Source organism: Dromaius novaehollandiae, chromosome 3, assembly GCF_036370855.1.
Source record: "Dromaius novaehollandiae isolate bDroNov1 chromosome 3, bDroNov1.hap1, whole genome shotgun sequence".
In the NCBI taxonomy this organism is placed as follows: Eukaryota; Metazoa; Chordata; class Aves; order Casuariiformes; family Dromaiidae; genus Dromaius; species Dromaius novaehollandiae.
Genome location: NC_088100.1, coordinates 84,625,267 through 84,642,771, shown reverse-complemented (window position 1 = coordinate 84,642,771; position 17,505 = coordinate 84,625,267). Strand labels below are relative to the sequence as shown.

At 35.8% G+C, this 17,505-nt stretch overlaps 1 protein-coding gene across 1 annotated transcript in view; it reads left to right on the top strand.

Moving 5' to 3' along the window:
• ERO1B (endoplasmic reticulum oxidoreductase 1 beta) overlaps positions 1-17,505 on the top strand; it is a 39,317-nt gene extending 21,812 nt beyond the window's left edge. Inside the window, exons 6-16 of the mRNA XM_026108953.2 lie at positions 659-732; positions 3,426-3,546; positions 3,637-3,683; positions 4,874-4,885; positions 7,269-7,295; positions 8,635-8,727; positions 8,871-9,117; positions 9,984-10,053; positions 11,137-11,223; positions 12,819-12,952; positions 13,874-17,505. Of these exons, the coding sequence (XP_025964738.1) occupies positions 659-732; positions 3,426-3,546; positions 3,637-3,683; positions 4,874-4,885; positions 7,269-7,295; positions 8,635-8,727; positions 8,871-9,117; positions 9,984-10,053; positions 11,137-11,223; positions 12,819-12,952; positions 13,874-13,934 (973 nt within the window). The 3' untranslated portion in view covers positions 13,935-17,505. The remainder of the gene's footprint in view (positions 1-658; positions 733-3,425; positions 3,547-3,636; positions 3,684-4,873; positions 4,886-7,268; positions 7,296-8,634; positions 8,728-8,870; positions 9,118-9,983; positions 10,054-11,136; positions 11,224-12,818; positions 12,953-13,873) is intronic.

The following is a 17,505-nucleotide window of genomic DNA, read 5'->3' as shown; positions in this document are numbered from 1 at the left end:
TGCTTACATTTTGCAGCATCAATAGTTTTGTACTGCATATATATGTAGAAGGAAGCATTCAGCTTTTAGCTCTGTTTGTGTTTCATAGTATGGGAACTTCTACGTACATGTGTCTCTGCCTTGAAAATGCCAGGATGAGTAGAATACCATTGTTGTTTAAAAGGCTTAAGACAAATCATACTCATTGCATAAATTAGTTTGGAAGGGGCCTTTAGGGGTCCAACCTCCCACTCAAAGCAAGGCTGACTGTTGTAGGTCCCTTTGAAAGTAAGGGTTGAAAAACACTATGATCAATTAAAAATGATAGTTGCTAAAGAACTACTTTGAAAAGTGTTTAAAAACTTGTGCTATGGTAATATTGTACCAAGCTTTTACTGAAGGGAGAGAAGTCATTGCCAATGCACAGTTTGTTCAGATAACGACAGTGAAATCTTTCTTGCTGTCTTATGTTTAACTTACTTTTAGAAGTATTGCAGTTGATGCCTGCTTGAATCTCTGTGCAGCTAATGAGCAGTAACTCCATATATTCTAGAGTGTCAGATACAGTAATTCAGAATTCAGTTCCAGGTTACTTTATGTGGATCATGTTTCTTTTGGTAGCTCTTATTGACATTGTTTATTTAAAAGTTTAAAACCAAATGTATTTTCTTCCCCTCAGTAACCAAAGTAAGGAGGCTTTCATTGACTGGGCAAGATACGATGATTCACAGGATCATTTTTGTGAACTTGATGGTAAAATGTTTAAGCTTTTTCAGAGTGTTTGTTTTATTTGCTGTCTCTTTAAAACAAAACACGTGTGCGCGCGCGCACACACACACGTGCACTCACACAAGATTGTAGTTGCTCTGCAAATAACTATTTTTAACATTTTAATTGTGTACTAAATGGATGCGTGATAGTTCATATTATCTTACATGCAGAGAATGCAGTTTTTACATGGAGCAATTGGTGGCCTGTGTAGTACACACTATTACCTCCTGTCAGTATAGTGAGTGGGCGACATCGATGAAAAGAAGAAAATAAATGGGAGGATTTTAGCGTATTTTAAAAAAAATCTACTTCTGACAGAGGAGTTGCATACGGTACAAATATAAGACAACTTACTTGCACTTGATTTAGTTTCTTACTGCCAATAGTATCTTTGCTGCTATTTTATTGTCTATGCTTGGGCTGAATCTGTTCCTTTCCAGCCTTTCTATGTTTCAAATAAGTTCTGTACTAAACTCACCCTTATTTGTAAAGAATTTCTTATTGTTAAGACAGTAGGATACTGGGTTGTCTTCCCTATGCTCCACATGTGTAAGTCCTTTCATTTGCTTCTAACATTCAAAGCACAGAGGAATGTTTGTCAGATAAACATGAAAATTGTCATATTCAGGAATCCAACAATGACTGCCCAAATCCTTTTTAATAAATACCTTAGCCTCCTATGCTAGAAAGACTCAGCATGTAATGCAAAATGTTTTAATCTGTCTTTAAGCTGATGTTTGGTGTCACCCGAGAAAGTAGTAGCTGTAGTGGGCTTAACAGTTGCAGTTGTCTTTCAGCACTTCTACTGTGTCTTATCTGTCAAAATTTTCTGTATAAACTGTTTAGTAGTAAATACTCAGCGTTACTGTAGATCTGAAACAGCATATGCAATGAGCTGCTGTTGTCTCTGCTATCTTCAGGTTGCCCACTTAGCTTTTTTAAGAGGATTCCTTTGGGAAAGGTGTTTAGTTTAAGGTGTTAGTTTAAGCATTTCTTTTAGGAGCAGTATTAACTTAAGTAATTCCTGACTCCACTGCACCTTTCCTCATATCATGTCCTGATGAATGGGACAGTGCTGCCCCCCACTGTGTACTTCCATTGCCTTTTTGCTCTGCCTCTGGCATGCATCTCACTGCATAGTGGGAAGCTGGTTCAGTTGATTAGAATAGCAGAAAAGCAAGTTGGTATCTTCTCCCCCCAGCCCCTGGGTTGTTGGGATGAACTGGCTTAGCTGGCGCAGTGGGAGAGGTGAGGAAGAGAAGAATCACCTGACTGGAAGTGAATGGGAGGAGGAAGAAACTGTTGTTCTCTTCCTCTCCTTTCTTCCCGTTGGTGACAGAGAGCTCTTAATTGACTCAGCTGTAGTGCAAAACTGTACTGTCAGTTTTGCTCATATAGCCGTTTGTCAGGCTTATGAAAAACTAGATCAGGGAATTGATCTAACTAGAAAAAAACCTTCTTAACCCAGATCAGATTTCCATCTGTTCTGCACTGCCCCACAGACTCCAGGTGTGGATGGACAATGAGAGGAACAAGTGCAGACCTGAAGTGACCAGGAAGGCTAGGAACTGCTTAGGTTAGCCGTGCTGACAAATAAATAAAGCTAGCTGTAGTGTGACTTTGTCCCATCTGGCACTCACTGTGTGTTCTTGTGTGTCTCATGTCTGTCTCCTTTTCTTTTTTTTCTAATACTGCTGAAGCGATGCTTAACTGCTCATGCAGGATCATCTCTTCTTTCTAGAGCAGTTCTCACTGTCTATTCCTGTTGTTTCTTTTCCAACATCTGAGGAAATACTCAGTGGCGCTGCTTGGCCTATTCTTATGATTAAGTCTGTGAACTACTGGCTTGTATTGTTTTTTGGGTTTTTTTTAAGCATGAGTTGCTCTTAACATAGAGAAGGGGCGCAAATTCTTCCTGCTTTTTACTAGTTGTAACTCAAAAACTAAAGGCTTTATTGCTACAGAGTTTTCAAGCAGAGAGAGCAGTTTAACAATTTTCTTTGAGTATGTTGCCTGAAATTTGAAGTGAACTTTAGAGATAAGGATATAACTTGTTGAAATTCTGCTTAAATAGCATATTTTGTGCTGTAACCAACAGATCATCTGGTATACACTGAAAGTTCATTCAATTAAGTGGTGTGAGCCTAGCTTTCTGCCAGTATATATGAGTATCTGGTGGGGGAAGAAAAGTTTTAGCTAATAAACGTGCAGTATGTTGCAGCTACAAGATGCACTTCTTTGACCTTGTCTTTCCTAAGAAAACCACTTAGTAGTATTCTCATTTAACCCTCCCCAACACTTCCAGATAAATCAACCCTTAATTCAAAGCCCACTTAAAACAAAACACTATTTGTATCCTATTATAAGGTGAAAGAACACATATGTTGTGACAAGTGTTGATAGTGTTGTTGAATGACCCCATAGAAAGTGTTCAGACACAGCAGAAATTATGGCAGCACAAGAGACTGGAAGAAATCATATCCTTTTGGGGTTTCTATTTGGTATGTATACTGCTGTATTGTTGTGCATAGGGGCATTTATAATCCAAGAAGGCAGAATAGTATTGTATTGGAACTCATATTTAATTCTTTGCAACTGTTTTTGTTAAATTCAGTCTTTTTTTTTTTTTTTTTTTAAATGATCAGCTAGAATATATAACAAATTTTCCTATTTAGATGAGAGATCCCCAGATGCACAGTATGTGGATTTGCTGTTGAATCCAGAACGTTACACTGGATACAAAGGGCCCTCTGCGTGGAGAGTGTGGAACAGCATCTATGAAGAAAACTGCTTCAAGTAATTGGGGTGGAGAGGGAGTCTGTTTTTATATCTGCACTTCAACTTACCTTAGAACTGATTTTTGTATTTTCTAACTTCCTTTTCTAGGCCTCGATCTGTCTATCGTCCTTTAAATCCACTGGCGCCTGGTAGGGGTGGGTCTTGCCTATTTTATTTTTAATGAAGTTAAGAGTGTTGCAGTGCAAGTGGTGCAAATAATATTCTTCAGGCAGTAGGTGTGCTGCTGCTGCTTTTTTTTTTTCTTCTCCCTCTTAGATGGAAGTAGCTATCTATTTTAAAAATTTAGATTTAGATTCAGATTTGTGATCATGCCTAGTTACATACATGCTTAATTTTGTTCATGTGAGTAGGCTCATCAATGTCAGTGGAGCTGACGTGAGAATTAAAGTATATCTAGAATGATTTACTGGCTCAATGTTCCAGTAATTTTCCAAAGTGGATGAGAAGTCGAAGGATTAAAATTCAACAAGACTCTTCACCACTCTTATATTCTTCCCTTGTCATTTTCCCCCTAAAGCATTTAAATTAGTCACTTCATCTGACAGACATCCTAATGTAATATAGCTGTAAGTTTTCCGTAATTAATGTTTAGTGTATTATAGGTGTACAAATAATTGCACTATTGTAAGAAAGTATGGATTCTTAGAAATGCTCAGTTATCTTCAGAAATGTATTAAAATTAATATTGTAATGTGTGCCAATGGTTTGGGTTTAAAATTTTCCAATTTAAATTGAAAATTGTGTTTGTGTTCCTAACTGATCTGTATACAGCTTTCCCCCATCAGTTTTTCTCACTTCCCAGAAAAAGGAACTAATAGCCAATGAGTTAGAAGATACCACGACAGATTACAAACACAAGAGCAATATAAAGAGACATAAGATTATAATTACAGTGTTATTCTTAATGTATTGCTGGTGCATACATACAAAAAGAATTGTAAAAGTAGTTTAACTCGTGGATCAGAATTTTGGAAAGGAGCACTGGTCAGATTGTTGAATAATGTGAACTGAAGAGCATGACTTCTACTTGGCTTTCTGAAGCTAGAACATATCTTTCAAAAAAATACATAAATCAGATGCTATTAACATTTCAAATTCCAAGTGACTTTATTATAGTAACGTATTTAGTCTCAGCTTTTCTTGGGGAGGAAGAAGGTGGAAAGCTGCCTACATTTTCTGATAGATTCAGTAAGGTTTCTTGGGCTCTTTTCAGTGTTTATAGTAAGGCTTGTTTCATTGCTGCTTTGCTGTGGAAAATGGTCTGTTTAATGCTCATGGATTGTTTTATTCTTTTCTTTTTTTTTTCTTTCTCCTTTCTTTCTAGGAGGGGATGATGGTAAGTCATCTTATTATGTTTAACATCTAGAAATGAAGTAAGCATTACAGAGTCTTTGGGCTTCTGATGCACTTTACTGCTATTGTGTTAGGGGGTAGGAAAGTTATGTTTTTATCAAAGTAATTTATCAGGACAGTTCTTTCAATTGGAATAAGGGGAAGGAGTTAGAAAGGCCACAATACAGTTCTGTTGGTTCTTATCCTTGTTACCAAGTTTGTGTTGTTGTAATACCCTTACTAGCAAGAAGAGTAGTTATACATAAATTAAAGGATTCTTGAGTCTGGGGTCTCCTCCAGATGTGTGTGTGTCTGATCCCTTAAAAGAATAGGGACAGGTTTTTTTGTGTACTTCCTTGAATGCTTTTTTGATTCGGGGAAGGCAAGGTCAGGCTGGGGAGGAAAAAGCATTGGATCTGTCTGCAATGGGATAGAGTTAAGATTTTTCCATTAACTAAAAGCTCTCAGGCAAAAGATCTAGGTGTCAGTGCAGAGAGCCTACAGAAAGCCTTTTGCACAGTAACAGAGTAAAGGCTATCACTTAGAATGCAGAGGAAATAAGTGTTAGTTTGTATTGTTATATAGATGGTTACATGCTTGGTAGTATTATCATGGTGACTTGTAGTCATTCCATATCCAAAACGAGATTGCAGAAGCAGGAAGGGACAGGGAAAATTAGTGAAAGTTACTCAAGGGACTGGGGAAAACTCTGTTAGGGCTAAAATGATTAATCCAAAATTCTTTTGGTCAGAGAGATCAAGTTTTTGTCCATTTGTAGATGACTGAGGCTTGTCCAAAGTGGCAACTGTGCTCTTTCTTTGAAGTCTCTTAAAAAATTCGAAGGTCATTATAATTTTTATTAAAGTTGCAAATTTGTTCTGAAATTTGATTTTAGATAGCACAGAAGTTTCCCCCTTTCAATGGAAGGGGATGAAAGAATGAATGGTGGAAGCCTATTTAAGATATAGAAAAATAGAAAAATGATTTAATTCAGTCAGTGAAAGGATATTTTCAAAATTATCTATAGCTTTACCAGTTTTGTGAACAATCAGCACCATGTATCTTATTCTCTCAGAAAAGAATGGGCTGAAAGCTAGTTAGTGTAGGCAATAATATTAAAGTAGGCAAGTGTCTTTAATACTTACCAATGATCTCCTGTGACCTGCTGAGCCAAAAAAAAGCTGTCTTTTGAATCCAAATACATAATTTTTATAGAAAAGATATTTTACTGGATAGGATTTAAGAAAATATAAGTAGGATTCTTTTCCCACGTTATGTTTCAAGGGCATGAATTAATTGCTTATTGCATGTAACAGAGAAGGAACTTTGAGAGATCGATCACTGTGAAACCCCTAAATGTAGGATTTTCCTCTTTGCTTTGAATTTAGTTGATGTTGACTATTGGAGAATCCTCGTTTAGAGGTAGTAATGAAATAATGCTTATGTTTTTTTCTGATGGAATGAATAATGTTTATCTTTTTGATAGTAGCTGTGATACTAATACTGCTTTAAAGCACTACCTTGATGCTTAGACTAATTTAGTGTACAATTGTGTGCTGAATGCTTATTTAGCTGTTTTTGCTCAGAAGACTTTTTAAAATTACGACAGGGTTTTTTTAGTTGATGTAAAACTTAAGGACATGTCGCTATTTGCACATAGTTTGCAAGAGATTAGCTAGATGTCTTCTGATACAATAACAATCTGTTCCTTTATCTTAAATGCTTTTTTGTTTGAATCAGAGCACAGGGATTCAGTTTTTCATTGTTGTTAACAATGTCCAACATGATGCAGTACAGGAAGGGTGCTACTACCTATGTAAAGCTGAATCTATTGAAACTTAGTATACATAAGGTCTTTGTGGGCTTAGAGCCTACAAACAGATCCAGTAAAGAACTGGTATATCTACCAGTTTGGGTAATGCAATATTTAACTGAGGATGCTGGCCCATGGTGTGAAATCTGGAGAATCTAAAATGATATCTATTGGAAACCATGTTTCAGTAGTTCTCTGCTCATGGAAATAATTGTTCTTTAAATGACTGCTGTGAAATGCATGATCAGAGGTGGATGCAGGGAGTGTAAATGAGATGTCTTTTCCTTAGACATTCCCATTTGCACATTTACGCTTCTGTCACATGTCCTTCACCACTAGTAGATAGAATCAGGCTTCTGCTTTCTGAATGCCCTCACCAGTAGCTTAGCCATGCTCATTCTTCAATTTTTTTTTCTTCCTTGACTCTAACAGTTTTAAACTAACCTCAAAATTCAGCCACCTCAGTAACTGAATAGCTAAATTATTTAGCTTTGTGACCAGCTGGCAGCTAATAGACATACTGTAATGTTGAAACTGAATACTGTTCATTTAACTATATATTTTATATTTACAGGAGAATCTTTCTACACATGGCTAGAAGGTAAAGCCTCTTAGATGGTTAACATAAGAAAATCAGTAGAAGAAACACATAGCAGTACTTTTTTCCTCTCCCCAAATATTTTTCATAGTGTAGGCTTTTAATAAATTGTGCAGAACTTCTGAATGTCACTCAAAGAATATTTTTGCTTGAGGGCCTTTGGAAAATTTTTTACTCATTTAGATGTACACTACTTAAATGCTTCAATATTTAATCTTCTAAAAGGGGGAGTTCACTTCGATACCAGTTACTTTGAATTTTTTGCTGATTTTAGTTGTATAGGCTGAGACATGATAATTAGTAGCATTGCTTAGGGGAGTTTATTTGAAAAAAGCTTTAAAAAGCATTAAAGCTTTTGATGGTTCTGCCCCTAGTATACAAACTAACTAACGTAAGAACAATTTGTGTTCAAAGGCAAAACAGATTGCTTCTTATTCATATTTAAATGCAAATTATTGTTACAGTGGTAACAATCAAAATATATATTGGAGATGTGCAAAAAAAGAAAGTAAATTGAGGAAGAAAAGGTACTTGGGTTTTAAACTTAGTTAATTCTGCATTTCTTTTTCTTCTCTGTTGAAAAATTTTAATCAGTGCTATTGTAGGAAAGCGTGTAAATCCACATGCTGTTTGAAATATAGTGATGGCTCTAAATCAGGCCATATCTCAACATCACTTACAGATAGGCTTCACCTTCCTTCAAGAACTATCTTCAAGAACTTCAACTCCAAGTGTAGTCTCTGTCTCTTGTTGTAAGCTTTATCTTAACTAACTTTTTCATTTAAATTGTATTTTGGCCATCCTGTGCCATTACTTTTCTGTTTTGATGTAAAGTTCTTTTAGTCAAAGCCATATTTTCAAAGTTTTGTTCAGTGCATTTATGTCTACAGTGAACTTACAGTACAGTTGTCAAGAAGTATTTTGGCTGTTTTGCAATGCTGTAAGGTTTTTTTTCCCATAAAATAGCTACTCTAGTCCAATGGTAGCTTTCATGAGAATGAGGTTGGTCATAGTATAATTCTGGTTTCCCGACTGTAAAAATTCAAAACTACTTTAAACTCATTGCTCAAACAACATAAATATCTTATTTTTGTGTGGCGGTTTATTGGTACTGATTGACCAGATACTAATTATTTGATTGCATTTATTAGAGCACTAAAATACTGGGTAAGAAATGTCAAACTTTATTCTTAGGGCTTGTTTATGTTTAAAAAAAAAAAAAAAAAGTATACTTCCCATATGATGGATATAAGGACTTATTAAAAGTACTGCTAAAATAATGCTAAAGTGTTGTAATTGTAACTCTTGAAAGTTGTCTTTTTTCCCCCCCCCCTCCGGACAGGTCTTTGCCTTGAGAAAAGAGTGTTTTATAAACTCATTTCTGGACTTCATGCTAGCATCAACTTGCATCTGTGTGCAAATTATCTTCTTGAAGGTAATCTAAGTCTAGGTAAAACTGCTGAATGGACTTCTATATTATCCTTAGTGTGTATTTGTTTTCTCTGAATATTTTTGGTATGTACTCAGTTGTAGTCCGTATTCAAATGTATTTCTCTCCCCTCCCCCCTCCAACCTTAGAAACCTGGGGGAAGCCTCGCTGGGGACCAAATGTGAAAGAGTTCACTCGCCGCTTTGATCCTATTGAAACAAAAGGAGAAGGACCAAGGAGGCTCAAAAACTTATATTTTCTATATTTGATAGAGCTGCGTGCTTTGTCAAAGGTTGCACCATACTTTGAGCGTTCAGTTGTTGACCTTTACACTGGAAATGGCCATGAGGATGCTGAATCTAAAGCTCTCTTACTAGATATCTTCAGGGATACAAAGTAAGGCGTAAACTTTTTTATAGTAGTTTGAAATTCTCAATTATGTTCTCAAGTGAAAATAGATGACTTTTTGACTGTGTAGGATGGGAGGGAGAGTAGGATGAGGAAATAAAATTAAGCCATGGAGGGAACAAGAGGAATTTGTACTTTTGACAGGAAGAGGTAAATATTTTTCAGAGGTTCTAATGTGCCAACCAAAAAAAAAAAAGCCACCCCTATTTGTTTTTTGACTCTTCAGTATATGTATATCTTCAGTATATGGGGTACCTAATTTATTTTGAAAGGGAAAATGCTACATGTAGTCTTTCAATGATCCAGTGACTAATCCAGTTTTTATCACAGATTTTAGCTCTGGGGTTTTAGCCATCCCTCCTTCCTTCTGTATGCTCTGTAAGGCTCTTCAGTTCAGTTTCTTTGCTCACCTTCTCGCTAATTTTTGTGATAGGTAACATGCTCTGTGGCTTCATTATTCTCTCTAGTTGTAATCTTGCTAGGTATTTGAGATGTGGTCAGACAACTGATCAAGCTAAAAGGCAGATATTACAAGGATTGCATTGTCTTGACCAGTGGAAATGGAGTGAAGAATATTATCAACAAAACTGTAAATAACATGTTTCAAGTTATAAAGATTAAATAGTAAAACTGTTACTATTCAGTAAAATTTTGAAGAGCTATTCTGCAAAGTCTACGAACTCATAGAAGTATCTCTTTCACATCCTGAATGTTAGTATGTAGGATTTTTGCTTTATATTTTGCTGTCTTTGTGTATGGATTTGTGTGTGCCAGCTTACACTGATCATAACCGCTGCTCAGTGAGCTTGATGGTACATTGTAGTTTATGCTAGGTTTTTTTGTGTGTTTATTAGGTCCTTCCATATGCACTTTGATGAAAAGTCCATGTTTGCTGGAGATAAAAAAGGAGCCAAGTCATTAAAGGTAAAGCAGTATTGTTAATTGCTGGTTTCTGATTTACACACGAAATACTGTTTTTATTTTAGAAAACTTCTCTCGGCAGCATGCTTCTGGTAGATGGGGAAAATAAAGTATAAAAGGCAGGGATTAAGAACTTACAGAATTATATTTGAGGCTTCTTAGTCTGCTTTATAGCACATGAATGAAAAGTTTTATTCATACCCAAATAGACTGAAATCTCTGCTTTAGTGCCTTGGGCCTGCCATAGGGACTGTGGTGAGGCAAATAAGTCTATTAGAAGCAATACTGTATTTAAATAGAATGGGTTTCCCAAAGGAAAAATCCAGTGATTTTTTTTTTTTCTGCTTAAAAAACAAATGCCCAATGTATATATGTACATGTGGATGGACAAGAATGAACTTAACATTAGAAAGGCATAGTTCCTAGAGGCAAGAACCTAATGGAAATGCTGTTGTTACCTAGTGACTTCCAATGTTAACAGGCTGTTGTTCAAATTGGTATGCATTACAATTCCACAACTGTAGTGTGGCTCATAGTAATAAAGGTGCAAGTCTATTTTAGTAGTTATTTTGGTAGTAGCTGGAATTTATCAGCATAAAAAGATGCTAATAGCTTATAGCGCAGCTAGTTTTTTTCTGACCTTAAATATTTAATTTTGATTCTCTTGATTAGTTCCATGCTGCTTTTGTTTCCTTGACAGGTCCCGTAGCTTTCAGTCTAACTGAAGCTGCAAAGTAACAATCTGCCCATAGCTTTGAACAGAAAATGCCTCTTGTGAATTGTAACTTTGTTCACCTGTGTGTCAAAAATGTATATGGGCTCAAAAAGGAAATGGACAATTTAATGGAAGAAAAATCTGGCAGGGGCACAAAGATATACAGTACTTACAGCTCAGGAAATGCTGAGCTTGGAAAGAAGATACCAGGCTTACACAGAGCCTTGTTATGGCCTGACCTGTGTGGTAGAGGTTTTGTTCAGTCTTAGCAGTAGAGGATTGATGCTCTAGTGGTACTAAATTAGTTAACCTGTTTCATAAAACTGTAAGTACTTTAAGCTAACCTTTTTTGTTTTGTTTTTGACAACTAGGAAGAATTTAGATTGCATTTCAAGAACATATCCCGCATAATGGATTGTGTTGGATGTGATAAATGCAGATTGTGGGGCAAACTGCAGGTATGGTTTATTGTGTGTGTATTGGGGTTGGGAGATTAGCATCTATTTCGGTTTGGCAGGATGTCTCTTACCTGCATGTGTAGACTTTCTGCACGTTTGGTCATTTGATATCCTTACATATGTATTCAAAATAAAGATATTTTTAGCTTACTTTTAAACAAAATGTATTTAATTTCTTAGAAACATAAAGTGATAATAGAACAACTGTGGAAAGTATTTGACTAAAAAGTATAGTTTGTATTCTCTGAAATTTGATTTAGAACAGATCCTTCAAGGCAAAGTTTTGCTGGTAATCAACATCTGTATTCACTGATCAGATAAGCCTTGCAGACTTAGCTGCGGGAAGCCTTCCTGGAAATACTGCACTTGCTTGATCAATTGTTAAAGTTTAACATGAGACTGAATTCCCTCAAATTGAAGCATAAGAAAGAAGTCATTCAGATTTTTGTAATTTATGTAGAAGCCAGCAAACGGATAACAACATGTTTTCCTTAGATTTAGAAACTTCTCTAGAAGCGGAAGGATTTAGAACTTTTTTAAAATGAAAGTAGACACATCTTACAGTCTGAAGGGTGGTCTTAAGACAACTGTAAAATACTGCAAAATGTACAGTAAAGATGAGAGAGTTTAAAAAGTCTGTTTCTGGAGACTTCATATTTTTATTTTATTGAGAACAAGATTTTAACTCTCAAGGTTAATGTGAAGTCCAGACTGAGGATAGTTGGTACTTTGAGGTGCCTGCTGTTGTATAACATGAAGCTTATCAGAGTACAGTTCTCAAAAAAAATTCGTAACACCAGAAAAATCAGTGGCCTATGCAGAATTTCCAGGGTTCTGCCTACCTTGTCCTAGTTGACGTTTCTGATCCAGTGATTTTTTTTTTTTCCTCCTCTCTCTCTTCTCCTCATGCAAAATGAAGTAGGGTCAGGTGAATCTCTTGACCTCCAGAATTCTCTTGTAGCCAGCCTCAACCACTTTGTGTCAAAAGCCAGTGGTTCTTTCCCAGCCTGATTAAAAGGGGAAGTAAGAATAGCTGCTTCTGTTCTACTCCTGTGTGGAAAATAGGGGTTGAAACTGAAGCTGAAGTCCATCATTGAGACTAGAGTTAGAAAAAGCAGATGTCTTCAATATTATGACACCTCATAATATTAAAAACCTAGTTTGACTTTGAAAAAGTGGGGGAGGAAAGAAAAGGGAGATCTGATCCAACAGCTCCCACAGCAGTTAGGCATCTGTACTGTTAGAGGGGAAGGGAGCTGGAAGTCTTGTTAAGAGGTCTGCTTTCAGGTAAATCTGGTATGGCTGGCAAGAAAAGAGATGGGAAAGGAAGAGATTAAAAAGAAGAGGAAGAGCAAGTACATTTGAAGGAACAAATGTTCTTAATAAGTGAATGAACTTAGTGCACAACTGTTGGCATGCATTTGCATTAGTGTTCTGGTTTGTGTGCAAAGTATTCTTAGGTTGAGGAAGCATCAACATGTAAGAATTGGTAATACATGTTTACCTGGATTAGTAATTTTGTAACTTCTCTACATTTTTCTGAGAGTAAGAGGGAGAAATCTTTTTGATACTAAAACACTGGAATTTTCTCGTAGACTCAAGGCTTAGGAACTGCTCTGAAGATTTTATTTTCTGAAAAAGAAATACAGAGCCTTCCTGAGAATAGTCCATCAAAAGGTTTTCAACTCACACGTCAAGAAATAGTTGCTCTTGTAAATGCCTTTGGAAGGTAGGTTTATTTTGTCATTTGCATAGTTAGGAAAAAAAAAAAAAAATATATATATATATATATATATACACTGTATATATATATAAAAAAATCTTCAGTGTCGATGCACAAGATCTGTGGAAAGATGGTATTGATCATGTAGCTGTGACTTTTAAAGGCTGAGTAATTGCTAGTGACATGGATAAACTTAATGCTATCAAAGTGAGTATGTGAAGTATTGAATATTAGCCTTAGTCTTTGTTTTATGTCGGGATTTAATTCATCTTATGAAAGCTGGATTTCAGTCTCTTGAACAGTCTTAAAGATTAGTTTGGGTATGTCTCCTCCTTTTTGAACCTGAGACACTGATTACAACTGTTCTACAAATACATTTTGCACTTCTGTCTTAAATGGGTATACATACAAAGCAGTGAAAGAAACAAAAATGCTTTGATTTTTTTATAGTGCCTCCAGGCATTCAGATTTTTGTGTGGTGTGATTATTTTTGTTAGATCTTTAGTTTTGACTAATTTTTTTGAAAACAGCAATAACTTTGTCTGTTCAAGTGATTAAATAAAACTTTCCAACAGGTTTAAAAGACATGTAGAATTTTCTTTGTTCATCATGCTAGTTCTTCAGATCTTAAGCATAAAGATTTCTAGTTCTGTTTCTGTTTAAAAGAGTGTGGATATTAAAAATGATTATCTCTGAGAGGTCTTAAATATGTTGAATGAGGACAATTTTTAGATATATCTAAACTTTAATCCCTGTAATATTTTATTTAAATATAATGGAATGCCAGATAGTAGATCTTCTGAAGAAAAATAGTATCTTAGTGTGTTAATTTTGGGGATAGAACTGTTCCCTCCATCCCCCCAAAATTTTTCACTTCTCTTCTACAGCTGACTTACTAACACTTAACGGGGTTTGTTTCTTTTACAGGCTTTCCACAAGTATAAAAGAATTGCAGAATTTTAAAGTTTTATTACAACAAACTAGGTAATGAAGGCCTTTGCACAACCAATTAATGAAGATCATTTACATGATTGCATTGAGCAGAAGGAACTGATCCTTTCAGGACTCTTACAAACTGATCAAAATTAAAATCAAATACCAACTTGAATATTTATGTTTTAACTAGGAATGGCTGTTAGAAAAGATATTTATGAATGAAGTATATAGTTTTTAAACATGTAAATTATGCTGATCTGTTTATTTTTTAAGTTCTCTGCTCACAATTCTGTTGTCTTGACACTTTCTAAATTTTCTTTATTTCCCTGTCTTTCAAAGATGTTTGTTTTATGTGAAGTTACTGTACCTCCATCCTGACTTGGCCTTTCCTGTGAGAGGCGGTTCTTTGCTGCCTCCCCCTCATGCCCAGTACTGAGCCTCAGTATTTACTGAGGTGTGGGTACTCTGCTTCTGGCTGTGTAAAAGAAAAACTGAAAAAGGAAATAAGGCTCTTGTTGAGTTCTGACTTCTTCTTGTAATTATGAAGCTTAAAAACAGGGAACTTACTGAGCAGAAAATGTTATTTCACACTGAGCTCCTTTGCATTGTGCTGATACCAATATTTTTTTCCTTATCTGGTGCTTTTAAAAGGTTCCTTTTCACTTTAAAACCATCACCTTATCTCTGATGCAGTATAGTTGGAGGTGACTTTTCTTCAGCCCCTTAACTTGGCTACCTGCATTTGCTTGTGGAGGGGAGGGGGATGGTTAGTGGTGTGCTGCTAGCAGAAAAGCTTTGCTCAATCAAGTTTGCATCTAGCCCCTTTTATCATCTTCCAAACTGTAATTACAAGTTCAGTTTCCAGAAATTGTGCTTTTAATGTTTAAAATATTAAAATAGCACATTCTTCTCTTTGAGCAATGGAGAGATTTTCTCTTAATGGGTTATGTTTTATTGCTATGTTAAAAGGTCAGTGCAAAAATGTAAGAACTTGTTTTTATAGTCACTTTTAAAGAACGATGCTTTTTAAAATTCATAATCATACTGACATTTAATACTGCATATTCTATCTATGCAATCCCTAATTGTACCTTCTTTAAAAGGATATTCAGCATAATAAAACGGGTATATTAATGATATAACTTGCATAAAATAAGAAATTACTTATTTATCATTGTCCAGAAATGTCAATGATAATTTATCATTGTCCAAAATTCAGAAACAGTACTACTGATTAGTAGCAATTATATATTGGTTTAAATTTAAAGTGAAGTAATATTTTTTTTTAAAGGCATGTTTAAAAGTGAAGGTAGGAGTTATGAATGTAGGAAATGCTGGTACAGTATAGATATATTTATCTTTTGTTTATAAAAGTAATAGTCTTCACAGAATAAAGTGCTCTTAAACTCTTAAACATTTCTCACTCAAGCAGATTTTTGTGGCTTATTTATGTAACTTACTGTAACTGTATTGGTTTCCATATTGTGGTCCTTTACAGTTGAGATTTTCTGAAAGCTGGAGTATGCTCTGTGTTCTCTGTTTCCAGACTATCTAGAAACTGCTTGAATTTCTGCCTGACTGGAAATGAGACAGACTATCCTGCTGACACTTGCTATGTGGTACTATAGAAGTATTGTTTCTTGAGAAAGTAAGCCCTTGAGCTGAACTGGAGAAAGCTGAATGGGGGCGGGGGGGAAACAAGAACAAAGTTTTGGTGGTAGTTGCATAAACTGGCAATGAACTGGTATCCAGTCTTATGTTCCCGTTTAAGCCAGTAGATATTTTAACACAGTGTTAGAGAAAGCTAATGCCAGTCTGGGAGTGATGTTGTCATGTTCTTACCCAGCAACCTCGCTTGCCTGTGGGCACCCACATCTGAGCAGGTCACCACAGGCTCCTTTCCTAGTTAGTGGAGGAGGGTAGGTGATTTCTAGGCAGATTCATCAGACCTATTTTGAGGTCTGTACAAGACTAGACTTTAGAGTGCAATGCTTTTCACCCTGGAGTTTTTCTTCTCCATTTAATTGAAAAGGGAACCTAGATAACTAGTTCAAATGTGAACAACTGTTTTTGGCCAAATGAACATCTAACTATTCTGGGTTAGTGTATATCTTGAAAGATTTTCTTTTCCCAGTTGGCTGTTAATTCCTTGCCCTTTGGATTGACCTGCGGAGGCTGGAACTTGTAGGCTCACTTGTTTGAGAATGCTATATAGCTGAGACTTTTCTGTATTACTGTAGTGCCTAAAACTTTAGGCAGGATTTTCTAGTGGGGAGAAAAAAATTATATATATTGTCTATGCTGCCCCAGGAAGGACTTGAGTCTCAGAATTGTTTCTTCCCTTTTTCCCCCTTGCTTTGTGGGGAAAGTGAATTGCTTCCAACCTTCTTCTGGCGGTGCGAGTTGTTATTTTTCTTCTTCCATCAGTGCCTGGCTAAAATTTATGGACACTGAAGCAGCATCATATACTAGTGTCATGCACTTGCTCATGGGACAGGTGAGAGATCCTGGACACCTGCTCCTTGTAACCCTCATTGGCACAAACCAGGCGAGGTTAATACAGTTGGATAAGGGCATAAAGAGATGGGAAGTTGTTCTTTTCCTTTGTGTTGTGAAAACACAGGAATGCAATTCAACAGAAAATTCTGTGTACAGGAAAGTTCTGTTGCATTTGAATGTACATCTCACTTACTATGGAAAGCATTTCACTTCATTGTCATTGTAAAAATACGAAGTAAGATTTTTCATGTTAGATATCTAGTTGAAGCAATTTTCCTGTCACCTTTTTTTACTGTATTTGATGTACATTCTTTGACTATGCTGCCTATGAAGTTTTGTCATGTGAATCAGATGACTTAGTTCTTTATGTTAAAATAAATTTTAGCAAATTACAGATCTGTTTTTATATTAAAGAATCAGGTTAGTTACACTGTTCATAAGCTGTAAATTATTTTAAATTCCAGCTTCCTGTTGATGGAGAATCAGCTTGTCAACATTGTCTGCCATTCATTTCAGAGCAAAATTACATTTCCTTGTACAAATTACACAATGATTGTAATCATAGAAGTAGTGAGAAGACAAAGCCTCCCCCTCCCCCCCCCCCCAAAGTCATGAAGACTCAACAAAAATGGTAAAAAGATTTGGTCCAAACTGCATACATAAAACGTAAGGCACTGTTGTTGAAAAGCTTGATCTTCAGTGCCTGAAGAGGAAGACAAAAATATAAATTGAGAAAAGTAAGATAGACTTCTGTAAGCTGGAATAATAAAAGTGTTTTCCCACTTCAGCTGGTCATCTGTGCTATATGTCACTGTATATGCATGAAATACACTGTGCCACACTTTCTTGAGTTGTGTTTTTGATGGTTGAGTCACCTTTATCTGACCTTGCTCTGTGCTATTCTGGGAAATGACCTATAATATGTTGTAAATAAGCTAGATGCTTATGTTTATAAACTAGCAATCAGCAACTCATCACTTTACAGTTCCTCCTTATATCTAGCCTATTAAAATGATATTTATTAAAATCAATGTTTGAACTGCTTACTGAGAACTAAACACATTTCTGAATCTTTGCTATCTGTTTGAATCTATAAAATGCAAATTAAAGTATTTTCTGCTACA